Below are 23837 nucleotides of genomic sequence, written 5' to 3'. Positions count from 1 at the left end.
AAATCCTGAAATGGGGCTTTGGGATGCACAGTTGAGGGGTTTAAATTCCTAATTAGGAGTTTGAGATCCTTGCTAAAGCAATGGTAACCCAATTTAAGAAGATTTCCAGTAGTTTTTATTGGAAAATCTAGGCCATAAACCAAGCAAAGATAAAGAAAAATTAGGACAATTTAACACATTATTTTTTTAAAGTTTTTAGCACCATAGAAGACTTTCAATACCCATGTGAATACCCAAGTGCTTCTGTATATACTTATCTAGATGAATGTGTGATTGTATTAAGGTTTCAAGGTTCCTGATTTTGAGCTTTGTTTTTCTGGGCAGGAGCCTTCATGGGGACCAGACTTTGGCAGGGCAGAACTGCTCTGGTCAGGCGGACCTGTCCCCTCACAGATACAAAACCTGCATATGTATTGCCAGAATAAAGTATACCAGACATATATAAACCAAGGAAACCTCAAAGGTCAGCCTACATATAATATTTTATTAACATACCACATCATCCAGATTTTTTTGTCTACCTATGAAATATTGTCTTTTTAAAAGACTGCTTATACTTTTTTTCTGTGTTAAACTTTTACAGCATAGCAGAAGGAAGGGAGGGCATGGTGTGTTCATAGCCACTCTTCAAAATGCCTGGCAAGAAAGACAACAAGAAGGACACAAAAAAAGGTGGAAAACCTGAACCAGAAAAAAAGAAAGAGGAGGAAAAGAAAGGCAAAGATGACAAAAAGGGGGGGAAAGAAGACAAGAAAGCTGGCAAGGATGACAAGAAAGGAGGAAAAGATGATAAGAAAGGTGGGAAGGATGACAAGAAAGGAGGGAAGAAGGGCAAAGAGGAGCCAACCAAGGGAAAAGATGATGGGAAAAAGCAAAAAGACAAAGGTAAAGGTAAAAAGGTGGAGTCTGAGGAGGAAGAGGAGGAGCTTCTGAGTGATGAAGAGGAGGAAGAGGAATTCAGTGATGAAGAATATGATGAAGATGAGGATGACAGACGGGGGAAAGGGCGAGGGGGGAAGGGGGCTAAAGGCAAGAAAGGGGGAAAATCTAGACGTGGGGAATACTCAGAAGAGGATGAAGATGAGGAGGATGAAGAGTATGACGAGTATGAAGAGGATTATGGCAGGTCCAAAAAGAAGGGGAAAGATCATCATAAAGGAGAGAGATCTGATGCTGATGCAAAGAAGAAGAAAGCCAAAAAGAAAGAGGAAGCTCTGCAGCTTCCTGTCAGAGAAATTCCAAAGAAAGGTCTGAAGAACATGTCAAGGATGTTCATGAAGTTTTCTGGCTTTAAAAGACGAAGAAACAGCAGGAAGAAGCTGAAAAGTACATCAAGACTGTTTTTGGGGCTTGGGAAGAGAAAGTTTCGCCTTGCTAAGAAGAAACGCCGGAAGTCCATGTTGAAGAACACCTCTCGATTCATGATGAGGTTCAAGGCTAGCAAAAAGAGAAAAAAGGAGAAAGAGGCCAAAGAGAGAGCAGCAGCAAATGGTGGGAAGAAACACACCTACATGCTACTACGGCTCGGAGGGAACTCAAGCGAAAAGAAAGGAGGGTTTTTCAAAGGCTTATTCAAAAAGAAGGATGGTGATGGGCCAAGCGATGACTTCAAAAACAGAAGTGCTTTACTGGGTAAAGTGGCAGCTGCAACTAACTGGCTGACCAAACGCTTCTTGTCCACTAAGATGCAAGGAAATGGAGGACGCCATGGCTGGGGCGGTCGTAGAGAACATAGGAGACAAGCCAGCTCTAGAGGTTATCTGCGTGGACACTATAACAATGGTTATGAGCATGAGGAAGAAGCTTATGGATATGGCCAGCAGGGTTATGGAGGCTACCATGACGGTTATGGAGATTATATGGACGATCCGAATGCAGCATATGGAGGCCAAGGTCAGTTTGGTTACTATGATGATGGGGTAGGTGGTGCTGACTATCAAGACCAAGGTTATTATGAGGAGGAAGGACTGTATGACCCAAATTTAGAATATTATAATGATGGTCTTTATGATGAGGGCATGGGGGACTACCTTGAGCCATATTCCACTGCCCAAGGGTATTATGACAGCCAGGAAGGGGACTACTATGGTTACCAGCATCAACAAGCAGCAGCAATGTATGGTGAAGGGGGTCTGGACTACTATGCACTGATGGGTGAGGGCCATGCGTACGCAGGTGAGGAAGATGGATTCTTTGACCCTCATGCTCAGGGTTACTATGACACAAATGGCCAAGGACTGTACTATCATGGACAGACAGGTTTATATGACAACTCGTATGCAGCAACTATGGGAATGCAAGGGGGATTTCCACCAGAGTATCAACTTAGATATAGTGATGCTGGTATGCCTTACCAAGACTTCAGCTCCCAGCAGGTCATTGGAATCCCACAAGGGGGCCAGCAAGTCTTTGGATTTGGAGGTCAAGGGGTAGATCAGGCACAGGGCATGTATGGGGACCAGTTTGCAGATCAGTTGGATCAATATGGAGATGATACAGGTGGAGTTCAGGGAGGGGAGATGACATTTAGAGTCCCAAGACCTCAAGTGCGCCTATTTGGGAAAGAGCGTCTAGAAGTGCCTCTACCTCCTCCACCTACTTTGCCACCAGATCCAGAATTTGAAAGTATGTCCGAAATCCAGTACGAAGACCAGATTCCTCTTGTGATGGGTCAACCTGGCGACATGATGTCATTACAGCAACAAATGGGAATGCCACCACAACAACATATGATGTTTCCTCAACAAATGATGATGCCTTCTCAGCAACAAACTATGATGCCCTCCCCTGATCAAATGATGCCTCCACTGGTAATGTCACCCCAGCAGCAGATAATGTCACCACAACAGCTGATGATGTCACCACAGCAGCAGATGATGTTACAGCAAGAACCAAGTATGTCCCCCCAAATGCTGCCATCACAGACTCTGTCCCCACAGCAACAAATGATGCTACCACAGCAACAAATGATGCCTCAGCCTGTAGTGTCTCCACAGCTACAAATGATGCCACAACAAATGATGTCACCACAAGAGCAGATGATGATGGCACAGCAACAGGCAGTGTCCCCACAAATGATGTCACCACAGGTAACTCTAGCTCTGTTGTATCACTGAACTTGCATGACCTACATGGCCCTTTAGAAGAAATTCCCCTGTACTTGCAGAGCCAATTACTCCTGGCCCTCCAAATAGCGGCTTGAATTTCACAGCCTGTAGTTCTTGATTTGAAGTTATCTCACACTAAAGAGATAAAGTTTTTTGCTTTCAAGTAGAGGAGAAAAGATATTTCTCGAGACAGGGTGTGACAATAGCGCTTTACTGAATAAAAAACATGTTTTGTATTTTTATGACTGCACAGCTTTGTTCTTGGTTGAAAAAAAGGCAGTCAACTTTACCTTTGCAGATCAGGGTAGGCTTTCTTTAAATTTAGTTTTCACAGCAATACAGGTTTTTGTTATCAGTTTACGTTGCTTAAACTGATCATTTGGTCAGGGTTAAATCCATCTATGTTGGTGAGTGGTGTTGATGACCCTTTCTAAAGAGCCCACTGCCCCTGTTTTCCAATTGCTCATTTAGAGACAATAGTTAAAAAAGAAACAGCTTCATTTCATTGACTTTCATTGGTACCACATGGCAATTTACAGTATTTTAGACCATATTTGGGACAAACCCGGGACTGGATGGCAACAATCAACACGCCCTCTATCTGCAAAATGATGAGATTGACCTTTTCCACTTTAATGCATTTTGTAGTAGACTCCTTTTAAGCCTGTCTTACATACACAGTGAGCCTTAAGATTTAGGGTTGTGAAGGAGTAATATTAAGGCTTTAGGAGTGCTTCAACTGCAGTTGACAAAATATATATAATAAAACCAGTATGGTTTTAGAACAATTCGTTTATGACACATTTAATTTCAAATAGTTACGTGTATAATGACTACATTACTGTGTCACATGAATTTTTTATAAATGATCAAGCAAACTTCATTCAAAACAATAAGGGTAAAATCCCAATAAGTAATACAGTGGTGAATTAATGCTCCATAACTTACCCTCCTCCTTAACAAGTTATGGTACTTTATCTCCATATGATAAACGTTAGGATAATCACCCATCATAGGGGTTGTCATATCTTATTCAACTGCCTGAAATTTTCAGTAATGTGTTCAATGAAAGTATAAACTATAAGTTGGTATGACTACACTGATACTGTTCAGCACTGCTTCTCATTTTGATAAATGAGATTTTGATTTTCAGTTAATGTGACTCATATTTCTGTTGTCTTTCTGTCAGCAAATGATAGCAGACCCAATGATAATGTCACAGCAAGAGGGTTACAGCCCAGTGCCAATCCCTACTCCAACTGCCATGATTATCAAGCAAGCAGGTATGTCCCCCCTTGCTGGGCGGCGCATGCAACCCTCTCCAGCTCTGTCTCGTCGTTCTGTTATGATGGCTTCACCAGTGATGCAGCGCCATCCATCTGCTGTTGCTTCCCCATTACCTTCTCCAATGCTACCACAGAGACGAAGCCCCTCTCCACAACCATCCATAAGAAGTGGATTCATCAATGCCCAACGACCCCCCTCTGTCCGATCCAGACGAATCTCACCCTCTCCATCTCCCATGGCTTCACCTCTTGCCCATCCTAGAATGCAACCTCAAAGGTCACCCTCTCCACTTGCCAGAAGACCTTCACCCCCCCACTCTCCCCGTGCTTCTATGGTTCGGCGAAGTCCTCCACCTTCACCAAGAGCGTCAATGAGACAGCGTTCTCCACCTCCCTCACCCCGTGCGTCAATGATGAGACAAAGCCCACCACCCTCTCCCGCCCCAGCCCGTAGCCCATTAGGGATGAGAAAGATGGCAGGACCAATCTCTCCTCCCCTCTCCCATGGTCATGCATCTCCCCATCTCTCTCCACAGATTAGTAGAAGACCATCTCCCTCTCCTTCTCTGTCTCGCCGCACTATGACCCCTGCAGGGCCACCATCCTCTCCCACTCTCTCCCGACGCTCAACTCGGCTGCTCAGGGATCCCACACCATTAGCTCGGCCAAGGATGGGTGGAAATGTTCCCCTAGGTACTGTCAGACCCTCACCTATGGGTTTGCGAGGAAGGCCAGTCCCCCCTCCCACCCAGAATGTGCGTCCGTTTCGTGCCTCCTCTGTTCGAAGCAACAGATCTTCTGTTCTTACGGTTGAATCCTCCCTCTCCTCCCCCTTTCACTCTCCACATATGGTTCACCGTGCACCCCTTGGTAGAAGAGAATCTGGCCGGTTTCCTCCTCGCCCCGTAGCTCGAGGTCGTCCCCTGATGGCCAGGCAGTCAATAAGAAGAATGTCCCCTGCTTCTCCACAGCCCTCCCTTAAACACATGTCACATCCTGCTTCCCCACACTTTTCTCCTAGGCTTTCCCGTCAATCCTCCCTTCTTCGATCACCTCAAGTTACCTATTCACCCACCTATGAACCAGAAACATTTGCAGATCCTTACCACGTACCACAGCAGTTTAGTCCTCCCTCTTCTCCCATGTTATCTGGAGCTTTGCAGAACCGGGCTATTCGACAGGCCTCTTATGCTTCCCCTCTAGGCCCACAGCCACCCCAGATAGCAGGCATGAGTGAGATGGCTGCAGAATATGGAGAGCCTTATGCTCCCTCATCACCACTACTTTCTGGTGCACTACAAAACCAAGCTATTCGGGATGCATCATATGTTTCCCCACTGCGTAGACCAGTGTCTCTTTATGAGCAGCCAATGGCCCCTACATCTCCCATGCTGTCTGAAGCGCTTCAGAATCAAGCCATACATGATGCATCTTATGTGTCCCCACTACAAAGACCAATGTCTCCTTATGAACAGCCAATACCCCCTTCCTCACCATTGCTGTCTGGGGCTCTGCAAAACCAGGCAGTAAGAGATGCCTCCTATGTGTCTCCTTTTCAAAGGCCTCAGTCTCCATATGCTGCATCTGTGCCTTCATCTCCAATGCTCCCTGGAGCCATGAGACATGGTCAGGCCCTACGAGGTGTTGCTTCTTATCAGACTCCAATGCTTCGTTCACCATACGGACCTACAGTTGTTACTCCTTATGATTACATTTCTGAACCTGGACCAGCCCCACTGCTTCATGATGCACTACAGAACCGGTCCGGACTTCAAAATGTTTCACATTTGAGATCACCTATGATGGGACGTCGTAACCCTTATGCACCAGCTGGGCCTCAGCTCCACCGTGCTCTTCAGCAAAACCCAAACCTTCGCCACGCATCATATCAGACACCTATGCAACTCAGACAGTCCCCATATGGACCCCTGCCACCATCTTCACCGATGTTAGGAAGTGCCCTACAAAATCCACAGTTGATGCAGGCATCGTACCGTCTGCCTGATGGAACCTTGGTGTCACCGTACGCATCAACACCTTCCTCCCCTTTACTTGGCCGTGCCTTGCAAAACCAACAAGTGCGTGGGGCTTCTTATACCTTGCCTGATGGATCAGTTATCAGGGTTAGTATGAAATTAACATCAACCTGTTTCATTTATTCATCTGCAAATGGAAAAGCATGTTTGTCATGACAGTTTTACCCCCTTTTTTCACTTCAACCTGCATAGGACCCCCGTGTGCCTCAGAAGCCCATGTCTCCCAGTCTCTCCAAAGCTCTACAGAACCAGGATCTCAGGAGTGCTACATACACTCTGCCTGATGGCACCATTGTGGATCCTAGACAGCAAGTAACCAAATTAAGCCTGTAATAAGTTTACCTCATGATCATCTGTGCTCTTATTTACTGTATTAACTGATATTTTTTCTTTTGCTATCTTTTCTTAACAAGCAACCCATTTCACCAAACCTGGCCAAGGCTCTAAACAATACAGCTCTTCGGGAAGCCTCCTATTCTCTGCCCGATGGTACCATTATTATTGATCCCAAGAAACCTAAATCCCCGAACCTTTCAGCAGCACTTCAGAACCCTTACCTGAAGAGTGCATCTTACACACTGCCAGATGGTACTATCATCATTGATCCACGGAAACCCGTCTCTCCTAACCTGTCTAACGCCCTTCAAAACTCTGCTCTGCGCAATGCCTCTTTCATACTACCAGAAGGAGTTCAAGATCCCAATACACCAATTTCACCAAACCTGGCTAAGGTAAACTCTGGGGTCAATGCACACAGGATCACAAGATTAAGAATTGAAAAGTAATGAAGTTTTTGTTTTGCAACCATCATTATTTATAACTTACCGGAAAAATTCAAACATAAGCCGGGCTCTTTATTTACTTTTCTGCAAAAGGCACCAGGCCTTAATATGAAGCAGATCTGTGTCAGAGACACATTGACGGTATTGTACCAATTGAATGACTCAGGCTAACCTGCACTGAAACCAAATTTTGTACTTGTTAGGCTCTAAATAACCCGGCTTTGAAAGGAGCTTCATACACCCTCCCTGATGGAACCATTATAGTGGACCCAAGGAAGCCAAAAAGCCCTACTTTGATCACCGCCCTGCATAACCCTTATCTCAAGGGTGTGTCCTACACACTACCAGATGGAACCATAATTATTGATCCACGGAAACCAACTGCCCCTGACCTGTCTAAAGTATGTGCCCTTTTGATTTAATTCCATTGAAGTTTGATGCAGCACAGCACCCGTTTGTTTGACAATCAACTATAACAGTTTTAGCATCACATACTCTCAAGTTACACACTGTACACAACTAAATATATTCCTTTTTCATGTATTTATGACGTCTTGGTGTCTTGCTCTGCAGGCTCTTTCGAATGAGCTCCTTCGTAATGCATCATACCAGCTCCCCGATGGTTCTCTAGTTCTCCCTGGTCAGAAGCCAACCTCTCCTAACCTTGCTGCTGCCTTAAGGCAAAACCAGGCCATGCGGTCTCCAGGTCTCTTTCATCTGTCAGACAACTCTGTACTTTCTGGTGCCCCCAAACCTTCTGCTCCTAGCATTGTCCGTGCACTGAAGAATGAAGACCTCCAGGGTGCCCATTACAGGTAGGAAACTTCCCTATTAATGGAAACTAGGGCAGAGAATGACACTATGAGCTGGTGCAGGTGTGGCACAGGATTAACTCTTGAGGAATCAAGCCAGACATTAACATTTTACCAAGGGGAAATGAAACAACGCTCTATCTGACCAAAAAGGCCCATCAAACTAAAGACTGACAAGGAGCCAAAAGACTACATTTGGATATCATTTATGTTGAATTCCTCTTTGAAAAACCCAGAATATTTCCAGATGACACATCAGCTGTACTATTAGTCATCTTACACACATAAAAGCAGCAGGACAGTATTTCTGTACACTGTAAACAACAATGCTCCCACTTAGAAGAAAACACACCATTGAAGAATCTAGCAATGTAATCCTATTTCTTAGTGCTCTGTGCCTCATCTAGCATCCAGATTGTGTGCCACTTAGCTCGCAGTATGTGAGCAATACACACTTATTTACTTTGTGCTGTGAGCTTCAATTGTTAAAACAAGTCTCTATGTAAAATAATTTTTTTGTCCAAGCATCGTCTCCTTGACTCCCTTTATGAAATATGAAAGCAGCTTCCCCAGTTTCTCCTCTTCTTCTGTCTCTAGTCTTTCTTCATTCTGACTACCCCTTTTCCTTAAAATGTTTTTGTCATTGGTGTACAACCTAATGGTACTTTTTTTGCTAAGGCTACTTTGGTGTTTGGCAGGCTCCCTGATGGCTCTCTTCTCTCACGACGGTTCCACAACCCAAGTTTGTCCAATGCCATCCAAAACCAGAATCTTCGCTATGCTTCGTACAGGGTGCCAACAGGCCTGCAGGGTGAGGATAACTGCTATGCTGTGGTTCCACCCTATGGTCCGCGCTCAGGACATTGGGCCAGAAATGCCCGAGGTGGAGAGGAGGGAGGGGAGGATGTTTGGGCAGCTGAGAGGGTTTTACCACATGGGACAATTCAGAATCTGTCAAAGTGGTCTATGTACAGAGAAGACGGGATGATGGAAAGATGTTCACCTGCACCCCGAGGTGTGGATGGAAAACTTCTGGAAGCAGATTGGACTCCTGAGAGGGAGCGAGTACCTGGTCAAAGCTGGTATGACAAGGTAATGAATTTAACTGTTTTCAGATGTTTTTGAAAGAGTTACCTTAATTATGAGTTGGTGGAATTAGAGAATTTCAATTTGGAAGCCCCATTGCACACAAAAACATTTTCCAGCACAGTTCACTGGAGTATTTGTTTCAGCATGTTTTAATCTGCTCTGGGTCAAGTAATGACAAGCTTTGACATTGTTGCGTGACATTGTTGGACTAATTACAAGCCACTATTTGTATTTGTGTGTGTGTGTGTGTGTGTGTGTGTGTGTGTGTGTGTGTGTGTGTGTGTGTGTGTGTGTGTGTGTGTGTGTGTGTGTGTGTGTGTGTGTGTGTGTGTGTGTGTGTGTGTGTATGCTCAGATCTACTCTGTCCTTAGCATGCCCACAACAAGCCACAGGGTGAAAAACTGGGCAGAGGGAATGGAGGACATGACACAGCTGCCGTAAGCACGATCCAGTATTAACAAACAGCCTCACAGCTCATTCATTCATCGCACACTCCAGCAAACATTTTGTTGCACCAGTGCAGAGCTGGTAACCAATTTGATGCCAAACTGCAATTACAAAATATTACCCACTGTTTTACACTGTTTGTGTGTTTTTGTTGCTCGGATTGCCTGCCAACTAGTCTTTTACTGACATGCTTAAAAAAAGAAAACTCAGGTCTGATATGACACCAGCAATTGCACTAGTTTTACAAAGATGTTGAAAAATAAAAATTACAAAAATCCATGATAAAAAGATGCCATGTGAGTGTGGAATTAGCTCTAGTGTGATAATAAGTCTTCTGTACATTTGAGTTTTTATCCCTTTGTTTGTTTTTAATTTCAGTGAGCTGAATGAGACAACCGTTCTGATGAACCTGAAGAAGCGCTATGATCAGGAACTTGTATATGTATGCTTCGTTTTAAATATGCAAAATCGATAAATATTATCTTTAAATGTCACACTCACTCTCTGGCCATCCTCTCCCTGTTTTTTCTTCCACTTAGACATACATTGGCAGCATCCTGGTGTCTGTGAATCCCTACAAGTTGTTGAATATTTATGGAACGGACATGGTGCTTCAGTACGAAGGCCATGGCTTGAGTGACAACCCTCCGTAAGAACTGGGAGTTTGTGTGTGTGTGTTTGGGTTTGGGTTTTAACTTAGAAATATGTGCATGATTTTGTTGCCATGACTTAGATTTTTTTATCTTTAGTTAGTCCATGTGTTAGGAAGCAGAACATCTTTAATTTCATGTTTATTTCTTTAAATCTGATGGAGGTAGGGCATAAGGCAAAGAAAAGCAATGTCCCTAGAGTCAGATAGCGACCTTTAGATAGTTTCAGTAAACATCAAGTAAACCGTCCGACCTTTGCTTGTAACCTTTAAGTTTCTGTCTTTGTCTGCTCGATGGTTCTGTTGTACATCAGTGTCTTTTTCTGTCACATTGAAAGCTGTGCTCGTAGATACAGTTTGGCTGTAAAAATAAAAGGTGTAAATGTCAGCACTCTCAGGTGTTCTTAAGAGACTCAGATTACACCGCTGTTGGTTGGTTGCCAAGGGAGAGTTTGGTTATGGATTTCACTACCACTTCTCTCTCACAAACACACACAGACATAAAAAACACGATGAGTCTTTCGCTCTTTCATACTGAAACAACTGATCAGCTTTTAAATGTGTTCATAAAAATGTCTCTTTGTGTTGCAGTCATCTTTTTGCCATTGCTAACCTCTCATATAATACCATGATGGATGCCAAAAAGGATCAGTGTATTGTGATCAGGTACAGAAGAAACTGAGAACATTATTTTTTCTTTGACAGAGCGGTCTTGATCTAATTTGCAGCACTAATTTGCAGCACTTTAACAAAACTCTAAAATCTATAACTGCTTTACACAGTAAAGTGTTATGTAAGTGTTTTAAATGCTTTTCTTCTCTTCATTTTGAATTTATTTCAACGCGATTTTTTAAAATACATTTTATTTTATTTCTTTAATTTTCTAATTTTGTCTTTAAAGTTAAAAGGATTTCAGGTTGTGCTATAAAAGACTCAAGTGAATCTGTTCTGTTTCTTTCAACAGCGGAGAAAGTGGATCAGGAAAGACAGAAGCAACTAAACTGATCCTGCGTTACCTTACAGCCATACATCACAAAAGTAACGTCACACAGCAGGTAGATACACGGTGCATTATGTGAGTGTTGGTTCAAATTAAAAAGTACTGGTGATGCTGTGGTCAGCTAACACTGTAATGTCTTCTCTTTCAATCTCTTTTTCTTCAACCGTTGTTTCCACTAGATAGAGGTAAGGTGTTTTTTTCTAATTGTTCAATGAATATAAAGCCTTAATTTATTCTTCTGTGGTGTCAAATCCACCCTATCGTAGGTGCAATAGGTTCACATGGTCTTGTTTGTTTGCATTAGCTTACCTTTAAGCATGATGAGCATCTCATTGAAGATGCAAATATGCATCTACACAAAGTGGACCTCAAGTTCTATGATTGGTCAGCTTGATAGCGTTGTATTTCCAATATCCACTGTGGTCATATTCCTCATCCTCTGATAGTCTTTTTGTCTTTGGATTACTTTAAAGTCAAGGTACTCATTGTTTAAAAGCAGTGAATGCAGCAGAACTGTTGGCTGGTGATAAAAGTAGCCTGGAAGTCATGCTGCTGGCTGGCATTAAAGCAAAGAACTGCAGAGCATCACAGAAACTCCATTGGCATAATGTCAGAAGTATAATGCAGGCTGAATTAAAACCACTCGCTAAAGTTTAACATGGTAACATTTCTGTCTTTGGTCAGATCCTAGAGGCCACACCACTGCTGGAGTCTTTTGGAAATGCCAAAACAGTGCGCAATGACAACTCTTCCCGTTTTGGCAAATATACACAGATCTTCATGGAGGGGTGAGTAAAACCAGCTCTAATGTATTTAGTTGCTCATTCACTTAATATCAACAACAGTTTTGAAATCTTTGGCCAAAGGTCATCCCACTGTGTCCAGTTTTTGTCATATGTGATGTATTAGGAAAATGATACAGCTAAAGTCGGCTGCTTTTTTTTTTTAACTGTGGGCTGTAGCAGTCCTATGTATCTCATAGCGAGATATATTTTTCCCCTTTGGCTGCAAGCCTCTGTCAAGATACTGAAAACAATGGGTCATGGATGCTGCTTTTAGCTGCAACAGCCTTAAAACAAACTTTGCAGTGGGCTATAACTTGTTTGTAGTGGATCTTGGCTGTGTTTTTTGGGGGATAAACATGGGCCCTTGTGAAGCTGGGAAGGAGCTTGTGCATGAGTACAAACATACACTGCAACACACTTATACAAAGAAGGTGGGCTTAGTGTAGAATAGGCTCACATGTCCTAGTGACACAGATAGAAGAGCAGTGGATCTTCTTCTACAACTGTGACTGACAAGATCACAGGACTTGACGGATGCATGACCTGTTATTTAACTCTGACTTACTTACTCATATGTATTTCTGTGTATACTTGTATGTGTCCTCTTCAAGGGGTGTTATTAGCGGTGCCATAACGTCTCAGTACCTTCTGGAGAAGTCTCGCATTGTCTTTCAGGTGAACAACTCTCTCAACCTCATACACATGAACTGTAACACACTCACACATGCATACTTGCACACACACTGCTGGTCAGGTGAGGTCTTCTTTCCTGTGAGAAATTGGAGATCACAGACGTAGCGTGCATGAGAGCATGTTGGACTGTTTTATGCAAAGTCTAGTCTGTTTATCCGTCACCCCATTGTTAATCAATGTGTTTTATTAACTGTAGATTTAATTTTTCATGCCAGTATGCTAAATATAACTCTTCTGGGTTTGTGTGTGTTTCTGTCCTCAGGCCAAATCAGAGAGGAACTATCACATCTTCTATGAGATGTTGGCCGGTCTTCCTCCACATGAGAAGAGCTCGCTGTATCTGCAGGAGGCTGAGACTTACTACTATCTGAATCAGGTGCTCAGAGAAATACATAACCCATTCCCTCTTCACACCCTGCAAGCACAAAGCGTAGATAGGGAGTGGTCACTGTAATCAATTTCAGAGTCACATTAACAAATTAGATGTCATTTCTTTGAAATGTGACATTTATTCTACTTGGTGATTAATGACACAAACTTAAGACTCATTGCGCTACCCAAGTACAGAGTGAGGGACCTTTGCAGTCCAGATTCCTTGTTCCTCTGAGATATTAAGTGATGAATGGAACCTGTGGGTATATAACTTTTTGTGTATACAGGAAAGGCTTCAGTGATTGATGGCATAACTTGGTATACTTTTCAGCAGTGGGTACAAACAACTTTATGCTTGATTCCAGCAAAGCATTGTGTGTTTGTCACTTCTAGACATGTGTTGCATACATCCTTAGTGTCTATGTAAGGAGAGCAGGGCTCTAATATTAAATGTTGTTTCAATTGAGGAACTGCTGAACCAAAAACAGCAATGTCATGGTTCATGTTATTGCTGTTGTAATACGAGCAAACAAGAAAAAAAAACATGTTTTTATTGCTGATCCCATTGGATAAGAGTTTCTACAAAAGCCCATTTTTTCATTTTTAACATCAGGAAGGTGTTTCTCAAGGTTACAAGATATCAATATTTTGTCAAGTGTTGCTGAAATCAATTTTTGAAATAGGCACAAGTCCAAACTCTTATAGAATAGAATAGAATAGAATAGAATAGAATAGAATAGAATAGAATAGAATAGAACTTTATTTGTCATTGCAACAAGTACAACAAAATTGCAAATACATTTTAAGACCGTCTATAAGTCTGTTTTCAACGCACTGGCTGGGAGAGCAGTTAGCTGCAGATACTGTGAGCGCCGCCATGGTAACGTGGTTAGAAACGAGCACTGTCTTTCTCAGCATAAGTAATTTACCTACTTGAAGTAAACATCGTCTAAGCTTTTACACTGTTTTGTTTTATGAAATAAATTTGAATCTAGCTACCAGCTTCTCACAAAATATCAAGTGAACAAATAACATTTTTTAACGATTTTGGATTCAGAAGGAATATGTTGCAAACAGATTTTGTGATGAAAAGCTCAAACACAGAAAGTTCAGAACGGACTAAGTTCCTTGTCACTTAAACAGAAATTTTAATTCTTAATCCAAAGTATCATGTGTTAGCAATGTTGGTATTTTAGGCCAACAATGATATCAAAGAATTTTTAATTGCTGTAAATGACCTACAGGCTGGTAATTCTGGTGCCAACTAGTGAGGAGATTAAACATGCTCATTCCTGATAGAAACTGTGAGTCTAAGCTAACATGGACTCTTTATATGGTCATAATATATTTGATCTGAGTACCTTCCTGTATTCTGGAATATGTTAGCTGTCCAACATGGCATGAATTGATAAAAATGTGAAATTATTTGGGTGAAATAGATCCCATTCTTTGTGTTTGCTCACTGGACCACACAATGGATTGCCATAAAGGTTGTACAGGCGTCCATGTTTAAAAGAAGAAAACTCAGTCATTAAAGCAGCCTCATGTTCAGCGTTTTTCCTATCCAACAGAGATAATGTTCATGTGATTGTTACATTGTTACTTTTGCCAGATTTGCTAACAAGATGAATCAATATCTGCTTCAGATGCTCTACAGAACGCTTGACAGATGTTTCTTCATTAGAGAAATTTTGCAGCCCTTTATGAAATATAGAAGACACTTTGGACAAAAAGTGTCAGTTTAATGATACTGTAAATATGATGAAACCCAAAGTAAAATATTGCTCATGGTAAGCTGGTTAAAGACCCTTAAATTCACTGTTAGTGGAGTGCGAGCCTGTGGTAACTACCACGAACACCAGTGGCTTAATTTCTAAGTACTACTGTAGCATCATGATGAAAGAATCATTTTCACTGCCTTCAATGGTGGAAAGTCTGAGCACTTATGTGCTTTCTTACAGGAGTAACTCTTGCAGTGAACTGATACACCTCTGAATCTTTGCAATGAGAGCAGTTAGACCACTTTAGTTGGCCCTATACCGACATGCTTATGATGCTTTTGATTAGAGCCCTGGTAAAACAAGCTGACAGGAAGTTACAGTGTTGCTAATTGCTTTGCTTGTACATTTGTTTTTGTGTGTGCATGATTTCAGGGAGGGGATTGTACCATAGAGGGCAAGGATGATGGGGAGGACTTTAGGCGTCTGCTGAGTGCCATGGACATCCTGTGTTTCACCCCAGAGGAGCTAGACGGCATCTACAGGCTGCTCTCCTCCGTCCTCCATCTGGGAAACGTATACTTTCAGCCACACCAGGTAATACACACACACACACACACACACACACACATAAACCCAAAGAGAAATAGGCTATGTGAATTAAGTTTCATGCCTGAATGGTAATTAAGGTGCTGATAGATGATGGTATTAATGAACATGCGTGCCTCTTTGTGTGTGTGTGTGTGTGTGTGTGTGTGTGTGTGTGTGTGTGTGTGTGTGTGTGTGTGTGTGTGTGTGTGTGTGTGTGTGTGTGTGTGGATGTGTCCCTGCAGGCTGAGGGTCAGGAGGTTGCGTCTGTGGTGAGCGCTCAAGAGCTGCGAGTGGTTGCAGAGCTGCTGCAGGTCTCACCTGATGGCCTGCAAAAGTCTGTCACCTTCAAAATGACTGTGAGCTAAACACACTTGTTACTAAACACACTTGTTACTAAACACACACACACACACACACACACACACACACACACACACACACACACACACACACACACACTACTGAAGTCATTATGTTGAAACAATTAGGAGGTGTTGTCAGATGACAGATGTGTGTACCCCACAGGATACAGGTAGAGAGAAGATCCTGACTCCACTCACAGTGGAGAGTGCTGTGGATGCCAGGTGAGTCGGTGAATAACAGTCTGAATATAGTATCTGCTAAATTAAATACTACCCTCCTGCTTCTGCCTGGAATAACCTGAAATAAAAGCACTTTTGAGTCCAACCTCTCTAAAGTTGTACCAAGAGACTACTGAGAGGGGGTGAGGACTCTTTGATATTCTTTTCAAATCTTTAGTAGAGCCATGTGAGGACAAAGGATGTCAGGGCTTGGGGAGAGATTTTTCAGATGTCCTCTGTTTCCATAGGAACCAGTTTTTCTGTTTCCATAGAAACCTTATTGTGTGTTTTTTTCATAGAGATGCTGTTGCCAAGATCCTGTACTCGCTGCTGTTTAGTTGGCTGACAGAGCGCATCAATGGTCGGGTCTACCCTCGCAATGAAGCCCTCTCCATCTCCATTTTGGATATTTATGGATTTGAGGTCAAGTGAAAATTTTTGAAGATGTTTCAGTGTGATGCATCTGAGCTGACCTGTGCTCACTAACTCCCAAACTCCCCTGTGTGTCCTCCTTTTAACCCTCCAGGAGCTACAGGTGAACAGCTTCGAGCAGCTATGCATCAACTATGCCAATGAAACTTTGCAGTTCTACTTTAACCGAGTCATCTTCCAGGAGGAACAGGTCAAGGAAACTACAAGCTAATGTTTCTTCTACTGACAAAGATTTTTCTTTTTCCACTAAGAATGCATTTGCATGCAGTGGTAAAAACTGGTCTACTGCACATGATGTATAGCATAAAGCTTATGTTACCAATAACGGCTAATCAGTGAGAAAAGGGATACTGAATAGAAATATAATCAGGACAAAAGGTAATTGAATGGAAATAACATAAAAACTAAAATGTTGTAACATCTGTATGAGAATATTGTGAACTTTGTGCTCACATCTCACTGAGCTCATACATCATAAAATAAAATCTCAAAGCTGCCCAGTAAAAAGGCCCTAGGTGGCCTCTGGTTCAAAATAACAATAGAACATTTCACATTGTGTTGTTAAAGCTTGATATGTATCAGACCCGAAATGTAACAAGACATATTTCCTTTTTGCCCAAAATGACAAGACTTGTTTCATTTTGGGTCACTTCCATTTTGTGTTTTATTACATTTTTTAATTACATTTCAGGCTCAGGACTTAAGTTAAATTATCTACCTGTTATTTTGTTTCAGGTTTGATAACATTTTCTTCATCACATTTTGGGTCGTTACACATCGGGCTCAAACAGGCCTGTTAGCTGCTCCCATGCAATCTGTGTTGAATAACACAAAATATTGTGTGCAGCCAAGACAAAACAGACCCTTGAGGTATGAGATCCGTGTAAATGCTGTTGATTTATTAGGTAAAAGTTAGACTTGAACAGTAATCTGATTTATTGAACACATTTCTGTCTCTTCTCCTGCCATAGCTCTGTTTTGTTGGCCACATATGCCTTATAAACACTTCCTGAAGAAAAACTGAAAAGAAAATCGTTAAATATTGAAACTATCTAATCATCAGAGCATATTTTGTTTTAGTTGCACAAACAGAATAATGATCAGTTTGTCAAAGGTTAGATTGAGGATAAGTGATCACAGATAAGGAGTGACCTAGGTTTTACTGTGGACGGGAACATAATGTGCACACAGACTGCTCTGCTGTTAAAAGAAAAGTTAACTCTGAACTTTAAAGTGCCTCAGAGTTATTCTTGGTATTTCTTTTTTTGTCTCCAAATCACTCGATTGTTTAACCTCCACGACTTGATTTTCACTAGAGCTAAGAAATGAAAATGTGAACAATCATATCTTGTAATATGGCTCAAATGCATTTAAACAAACTTTCAGAAACCCACAAGGTCATTAAAAACTACAAACTATAGAGAAAACAAACTTGCATCTAAAAAAAGGAATAAAAATAGAGCAAGAAAAAAGTTTTACACGCAGGAAGTTGAAAAACTTGTGCTGTGTGTAGGAGGAGTACATGCGGGAGCAGATCCAGTGGCAGCAGCAGCCCGTCAGCCACAACCAGGCCTGCCTTGACCTCATCGCTGCTAAGCCTCATGGGATACTACGCATCCTGGATGACCAGTGTGGTTTCCCTCAGGTACATCCCTTCACCTGTTGAACTAAACTCTTGTTTAATCAATTTTAGTGTAAGATAAAAGCTGATAATGATAGATGAAAACTGAAAGTAAGATTGATTATATCAATAATGGTTTTGATTGATTGATGGGTTTGTCAGACTGAGAGGATAAAAAATTCATACTTTTATCAACACTGAGTTTATGTGTGTCCATAAAACAAAGTTTTATGATGTTGACACACACGGTGTGTGTTGAAAAAAGAGAATAATTCAAATATTTAATATCTCAGTTTTGAAAAAACAGACAAAAACTCATCTCACTTATTGGATTTCTCATAAAACCTGCAGACTGAAGTGGATTGTTTAGCTGGCTCTGATCAATACAGCACTACCCCACATGTTCACTTAATTGCCTTCCTGCTGTTTGTTATTATTCCCAAGGCTCCTAATGTAAAAAGCTGACAGAGCTCATATTGAGATAAACGTATTACCAGGTGAAATATGAACATGCTGGAACACGAGTAATAGTCTGAAGCAGTCTACATGAAACGCAGACAACATGTGTTTGTGCTGTAGAGATTTAGTTTCCATGGCTCACCAACCCTTAACCGTCCCTTGATCATTGCTAGGCAACAGACCACACTTTCCTTCAGAAGTGCCACTATCACCATGGAAACAACCCACTGTATGCCAGGCCAAAGCTGCCTCTGCCAGAGTTCACGCTCAAACACTACGCCGGAAGGGTCACATATCAGGTAAAGGTGTACATTAAGGTGACTCAGTATATTTGTGACACTTTTAACCCCTCATAGTCTGAAAATGAGATGAAATACAGCTGCCATGTTTGTTGTACAACGTTCCAATTTCATGTTTGAATCATCTGAAATATTTCCGACACTTCTTCAACCTTGGAATTCAGCAGTTTTAGCCAAGATAACAGTGCCTTTCATCTAATCATTTGTCGACAGGGGAAAATGGGAGCACCAAATGATACATCAGAGAGTGAGGGAGGAAGTCAGCCAGCTGTTTACATTAGCTAATGTTACTTGTGGCTATTTGATTAGACTGAACAACCATTTAGACTTCCCTGTAGATTTAAAAATGACTATGACTCCCTAATTTGAAAATCTACAGGGAAGTTAATTTATTTTCTCAGCTGTGCCAGCATCATTGATACGAGATGCAAATACTCAAGTGTATCCTCATCAACTGAAGGCAAACATACAAATCACCTTTTCATCTTGAATGTTGATGAGCAGGGTACAGTTTTCTGAGCTACTTAAAACATGTAGGGACAGCCTAATACAAACTTTCAACAATTTGCCCCAAGAGTGCAACACTCTGCACAGTCAAGAACACAGAGCCTCATGTGAAGTGTCTTTTTTGTAATGGTTAGGAGGAAAAAATGCCAGATAAAAGATCAACTGAAACTAATGCCCCTCTCTGACCTTCAGAATCAAACAAGGCCCCAGAGTTATAAGGCTGGTAATTACTCTGTCATCATTTTTAATGTTTGAAACTACTGTTAGGGAAAAGGTGATAAATCAGAAGAGAAGATTAGTCTCTTGTCTGAAAACTTAACTTCCACATGAACAGATCAAGTAATAAGTAGGCGCAAAAGTGACTACAAACTAAAAATTCTTCACAGTAGCTTTAACGTGCAGGCTTTTTGATTGCTCCTGTGTGGCTTTAACACAATCAACACATGTACTGCTCTGGCTGTGCCATTTTTTCTCATTTGGGGATCTGTACTGCTGAACTAGGCACTGGACTTTCTACCATTAATGTACTTAAAGTTCAAAGTCTTTAACTTATGCACAGTTAGTGGGAGATCAAATGCAGAGACATGCAAAGACTTTAGGAGGGACAGGTGCTCAAAGTTAAAAAGGGGGCACATGGAGCACATGTTAAAATGCCACACAGAAAGTACATACCTTACAATATGAACGGCTGAGTTGTAGCAACCCATATTCATAAAGAATGTAACAGAATCACAACGTACCATATCATTGTCCAACACCTCATAGATTTCTTAGATGCCAGTGGAAAGCAAAAGTAGTGTATGTTTCACCTAATGGCTGAGGACACTGAGCAGCTTCTGTTCAGGGGTTGGTGAGGAGGGTGCTGGTGCTGATTTTGTTGAAAGTGGGCTGTATTCATCTGGGTGTATATACTCAAAAGAGCATGGGAGAAATAGTAACTGATTAAACAAGTGTTATGTGATCATGACAAGATGCAAAGATAAACAGCACTGAAAATGGCTCCCTGTGACTGACCTGTCAAACTGTTGATAGGGACCCTGCTTTCCATTTAAATCAAACTGGAGGACAAAAATGAAGCAGTTATGACAGCTCTTTATTTTAATTTCATAGCTTAATCTTTGATTTCACACCAAAATAACACACTAAATAGCTGTTTTGAACAAAAAGGGGGACATTAATATTTGGAGAAAATTAAGGAGGAGGTGTGTCTGTCTGTGTGTGTGTCTGTCTGTGTTTGTCAGTGTCTTTCTGTGTGTCTCTGTGTTTTTTACCCATCACAGTGACATTTTACGATGCTGCAATCATAACAGCAACTTTCTGTTGCTCTTACTCTAAAAAATGTCAAAAACTTCACTGAGAATGACTGGAATTTCCTTCTCAATTGCCAGTAAAAGAAGCTCAGACAACCTCTCCTCAGAGCAAAGTGTGTGACGTTTTGTTTTCGCTTCAGTTCGGAGAATGAACGTTCAACAATTGCTGAGATGTAGGATGCTTATTGCTCACTTTAACTTGAATCATCTGCAAAAATAAACCGTGCATAAACTAAACGCTGCTGTGCAAAACCTACTTTCCGGACCAGTTGATTCTCCCGATCATCGGCATCTGCAACGACAGCCAAGGCAAACTCAGGCATGTCAGGTCAGGGCAGGTCATGGATCAACTAAGGTCATGTGACCAAACAAGCTAAATCTGAATTATTTTAATTTAATATTAGATAATTTTAGGGCAACACAGCCAGATTTTCTCATGCACACTTACAAAAAAAAAAAAAAAAATCATCAATTTGGCAAAAGGGCACTTTGGGCATAGAGGGGCAAAGGGGCAGGTGCTCCAACACCCTCCGCCTCTACGTCTGCACGTGCCTGATCAAATGTATGTGCACAGCCAGCAGCGCAACACAGAAGAGAATATTTTTCAAATAAACCTTGACTTAGGAGCAGCCAGATGGAGAGGTTAATTCATGTATTATAAAGTAATAAGCGTGGGGCTGCCACTGAGGTGAGGTTTTCTCATAGTGTTTGGATATCATAAGAACAATGTCAAAATGTTAATTTAACATCTCTTGAAACAGGTGCTCAAGGACATAAAACCCTGATTTTTTTCTTTTTCATTTATTTTCATACAGTTTGATCTACTATGAGAATTTCCTGCTTTGAGTTTTGTTTGTCTTTTTCTAATCCATCGGGCAGGTGCACAAATTCTTGGATAAGAACTTCGACATGGTCCGCCAGGATGTTTTAGACCTCTTCATCCAGAGCAAGAATAAAGTGAGACACGCAACAACCCTTACTTTGTCTTATTGTTCTGTAAATGATGTTTAAATGTCATGGCTATTACTCATCATCTTATACTGAAGGAATGTGGCAGATTTATAATTATTGTTTAGCTTATTTGAAATTATGTATTCAGCACACATACCTGCTACAATTCTTGTCTGTTTACCATAAGACAGAGCACTCAAGATCAGGTATTTCCTCTTGAGCTTACCTCACTGTCCTCTGTGTGTGTACATGTGTGTATGTGCAGATGGTGTCCAGTCTCTTTATGAAGCACTCAGAAAACACGTCTCAACAGCAGTCTCATGTGCGACGCAGCAGTGCAGCTCGCCGTTATCAGGCCAACACTGTCAGCGCAAAGTTTCAGAGCAGCCTCTTGGAGCTACTGGAGAAGATGGAAAGGTTTGAATTAACACTTGCCTTTTAAAAGTATTTGGAAACTTGACATAACTTTTTTATTTGATGATGTTACTAGTAATGATAATTGTTTCTGTGTGAAGGGTTTTATTTTCCAAATGTCAAATGTGACACTCATTCCACATTAATGGCAGACTTCAAATTATTTGAGAAGGCAAACATAGATGTTGTACTCTCATAAAACTCCACCTGCACTGATTAAATAACTAAAATACCCAAGAGACAGAGAGTGTGTATGGTATTGATGCTTAGGTATGAGTGAAAGAGGGAGTGACAACAGCCCCTGTGCCTAAACAGACGATGAGTTTTGAATAATTCTCTTTGCCCTGGTGTATCATTGGACTACAGATCAGATCAGACAACCGTGTCAAGCTTCAGTGAGGTTTTTTATAGAAGCCATTTTTCTTGGGAAATGAACTTTATTAGTCTTGTTTTGAAATCAGTCATGTCTCATGTAGATGGAAGCAGGGCCCTAAAGGGGTTTCACTCTGAAACAGTTAAATATGACACTGTGACTGTAAACAATGCCATGCTCTGCAAATTTCACTTTAAAGTTGATTTATATCCTTGCAGAGGAACACTCTTCTGAGCCTTTATCAAATCATTCTTCCATTTATCCATCCATTCGTTCTCATCCATCTGTGACAGGTGTAACCCTTATTTTGTGCGATGCATCAAACCAAACCATCTTAAGGTATATTTGCAAGTTGGATGATATGTCAGGTTTGCAGTGTTTTGCCTTTTTATGTCCATGTGATCGGCTGCTACTGTTAATTATGTGTACATGTGTAGGAGCCAGGAGTGTTTGACATGGAGCTGGTCAACACTCAGCTGCATTACTCTGGTATCATGGACACCATCCATATCAGGAAGGAGGGATATCCAATCAGACTGCACTTTCAAATCTTCCTGGCAAGGTTGGTAAATGAACAATTTTACATTTTGGGAGCTTTGCTGACATCTTCATGTTATGTTTTTATATTGAGTCAGGTTAAAGTTTACATAACGCTACCATCCCAGCCTCCTGTTCTGCTTTCTTTACTACAAACTGTTGCTCTCTGCTCCTCGTTCACCTTTGGCTTTCCAAAACTGCCTGAAATATTGTCTTTCTTCTGGAAAGAGAACTATTCACACACCAATTTCCTCCTGCTGAAAAAGCCATCTGGTACTTGTCAGCTCCTGGGGCAGAAAAGCATCTGAAACCAATTGATCTCACAGCACCTCGGACCACTGGCTGCCAAAGTGGACTGGCTTACGCTGTTACTCAAAAACAGGTTTAGACTCATTTACAGGCAGTTATGGTGGAGTCATTCACAATCAGTTCGATTCACATTAAAACTGTGGCACTCAAACAAACATTTATCGACCCAAACCCAGAGGAACCAGAGTCATAATTAACCTTACACCTCTCAGAGTTGCTGCGAGTAACAACCTGCTGTAGGAGGTGCTGCAGCGTTGGCTTGTCGTGAACCTCTCTCTTGTTTACCACAGAATTCTCACTAGATAGTCTTTTATTAAAAAAAAGTGTGTGTGTGTGTGTGTGTGTGTGTGTGTGTGTGTGTGTGTGTGTGTGTGTGTGTGTGTGTGTGTGTGTGTGTGTGTTTATGTGTGTGTGTGTGTGTGTGTGTGTGTGTGTGTGTGTGTGTGTGTGTGTGTGTGTTTGGACATATGCAGGTATAAAGCCTTGCTGTGCCTGATCGATACTCCACCTGCAGATGGGGAAAACTGTGTCATCATGCTCCACAAGCTTGGTCCAGTTAAGAGCGGCTCCTATCAGCTGGGAGTCAGTAAGGTCAGCGCTAAAAACACGGTCAGATGAATCATGCATTAGAATCAAACTGTGTTGTAAAGCTTTGACTAACTTTGTGTGTGTCTGTT

General features: G+C 41.6%; 1 protein-coding gene across 1 annotated transcript in view; it reads left to right on the top strand.

Annotated features, from left to right (window-relative positions):
- The first annotated feature begins 5048 nt into the window (after nt 1–5048).
- Nucleotides 5049–23837, top strand: part of myo15ab (myosin XVAb) — a 47462-nt gene continuing 28673 nt past the window's right edge. The window contains 27 exon segments of the mRNA XM_074661853.1: nt 5049–6516; nt 6622–6730; nt 6733–7160; nt 7415–7612; nt 7785–8026; nt 8722–9115; nt 9467–9549; nt 9938–10001; nt 10099–10208; nt 10800–10874; nt 11173–11263; nt 11388–11393; nt 11893–11996; nt 12605–12668; nt 12949–13062; nt 15212–15373; nt 15610–15723; nt 15893–15951; nt 16248–16371; nt 16475–16570; nt 17894–18025; nt 18634–18759; nt 21456–21533; nt 21793–21944; nt 22608–22653; nt 22752–22876; nt 23634–23751. Of these exon segments, the coding sequence (XP_074517954.1) occupies nt 5065–6516; nt 6622–6730; nt 6733–7160; nt 7415–7612; nt 7785–8026; nt 8722–9115; nt 9467–9549; nt 9938–10001; nt 10099–10208; nt 10800–10874; nt 11173–11263; nt 11388–11393; nt 11893–11996; nt 12605–12668; nt 12949–13062; nt 15212–15373; nt 15610–15723; nt 15893–15951; nt 16248–16371; nt 16475–16570; nt 17894–18025; nt 18634–18759; nt 21456–21533; nt 21793–21944; nt 22608–22653; nt 22752–22876; nt 23634–23751 (4866 nt within the window). The 5' untranslated portion in view covers nt 5049–5064.

The sequence above is a fragment of the Halichoeres trimaculatus genome, unplaced genomic scaffold (genome assembly GCF_033239565.1).
Source record: "Halichoeres trimaculatus isolate MK-OKI-2021-1 unplaced genomic scaffold, fHalTri1.1 fHalTri1_scaffold_2, whole genome shotgun sequence".
Taxonomy (NCBI): Eukaryota; Metazoa; Chordata; class Actinopteri; order Labriformes; family Labridae; genus Halichoeres; species Halichoeres trimaculatus.
The sequence above is the reverse complement of the archived record's forward strand: the minus strand, read 5'-3'. Positions and strand labels throughout refer to the sequence as shown.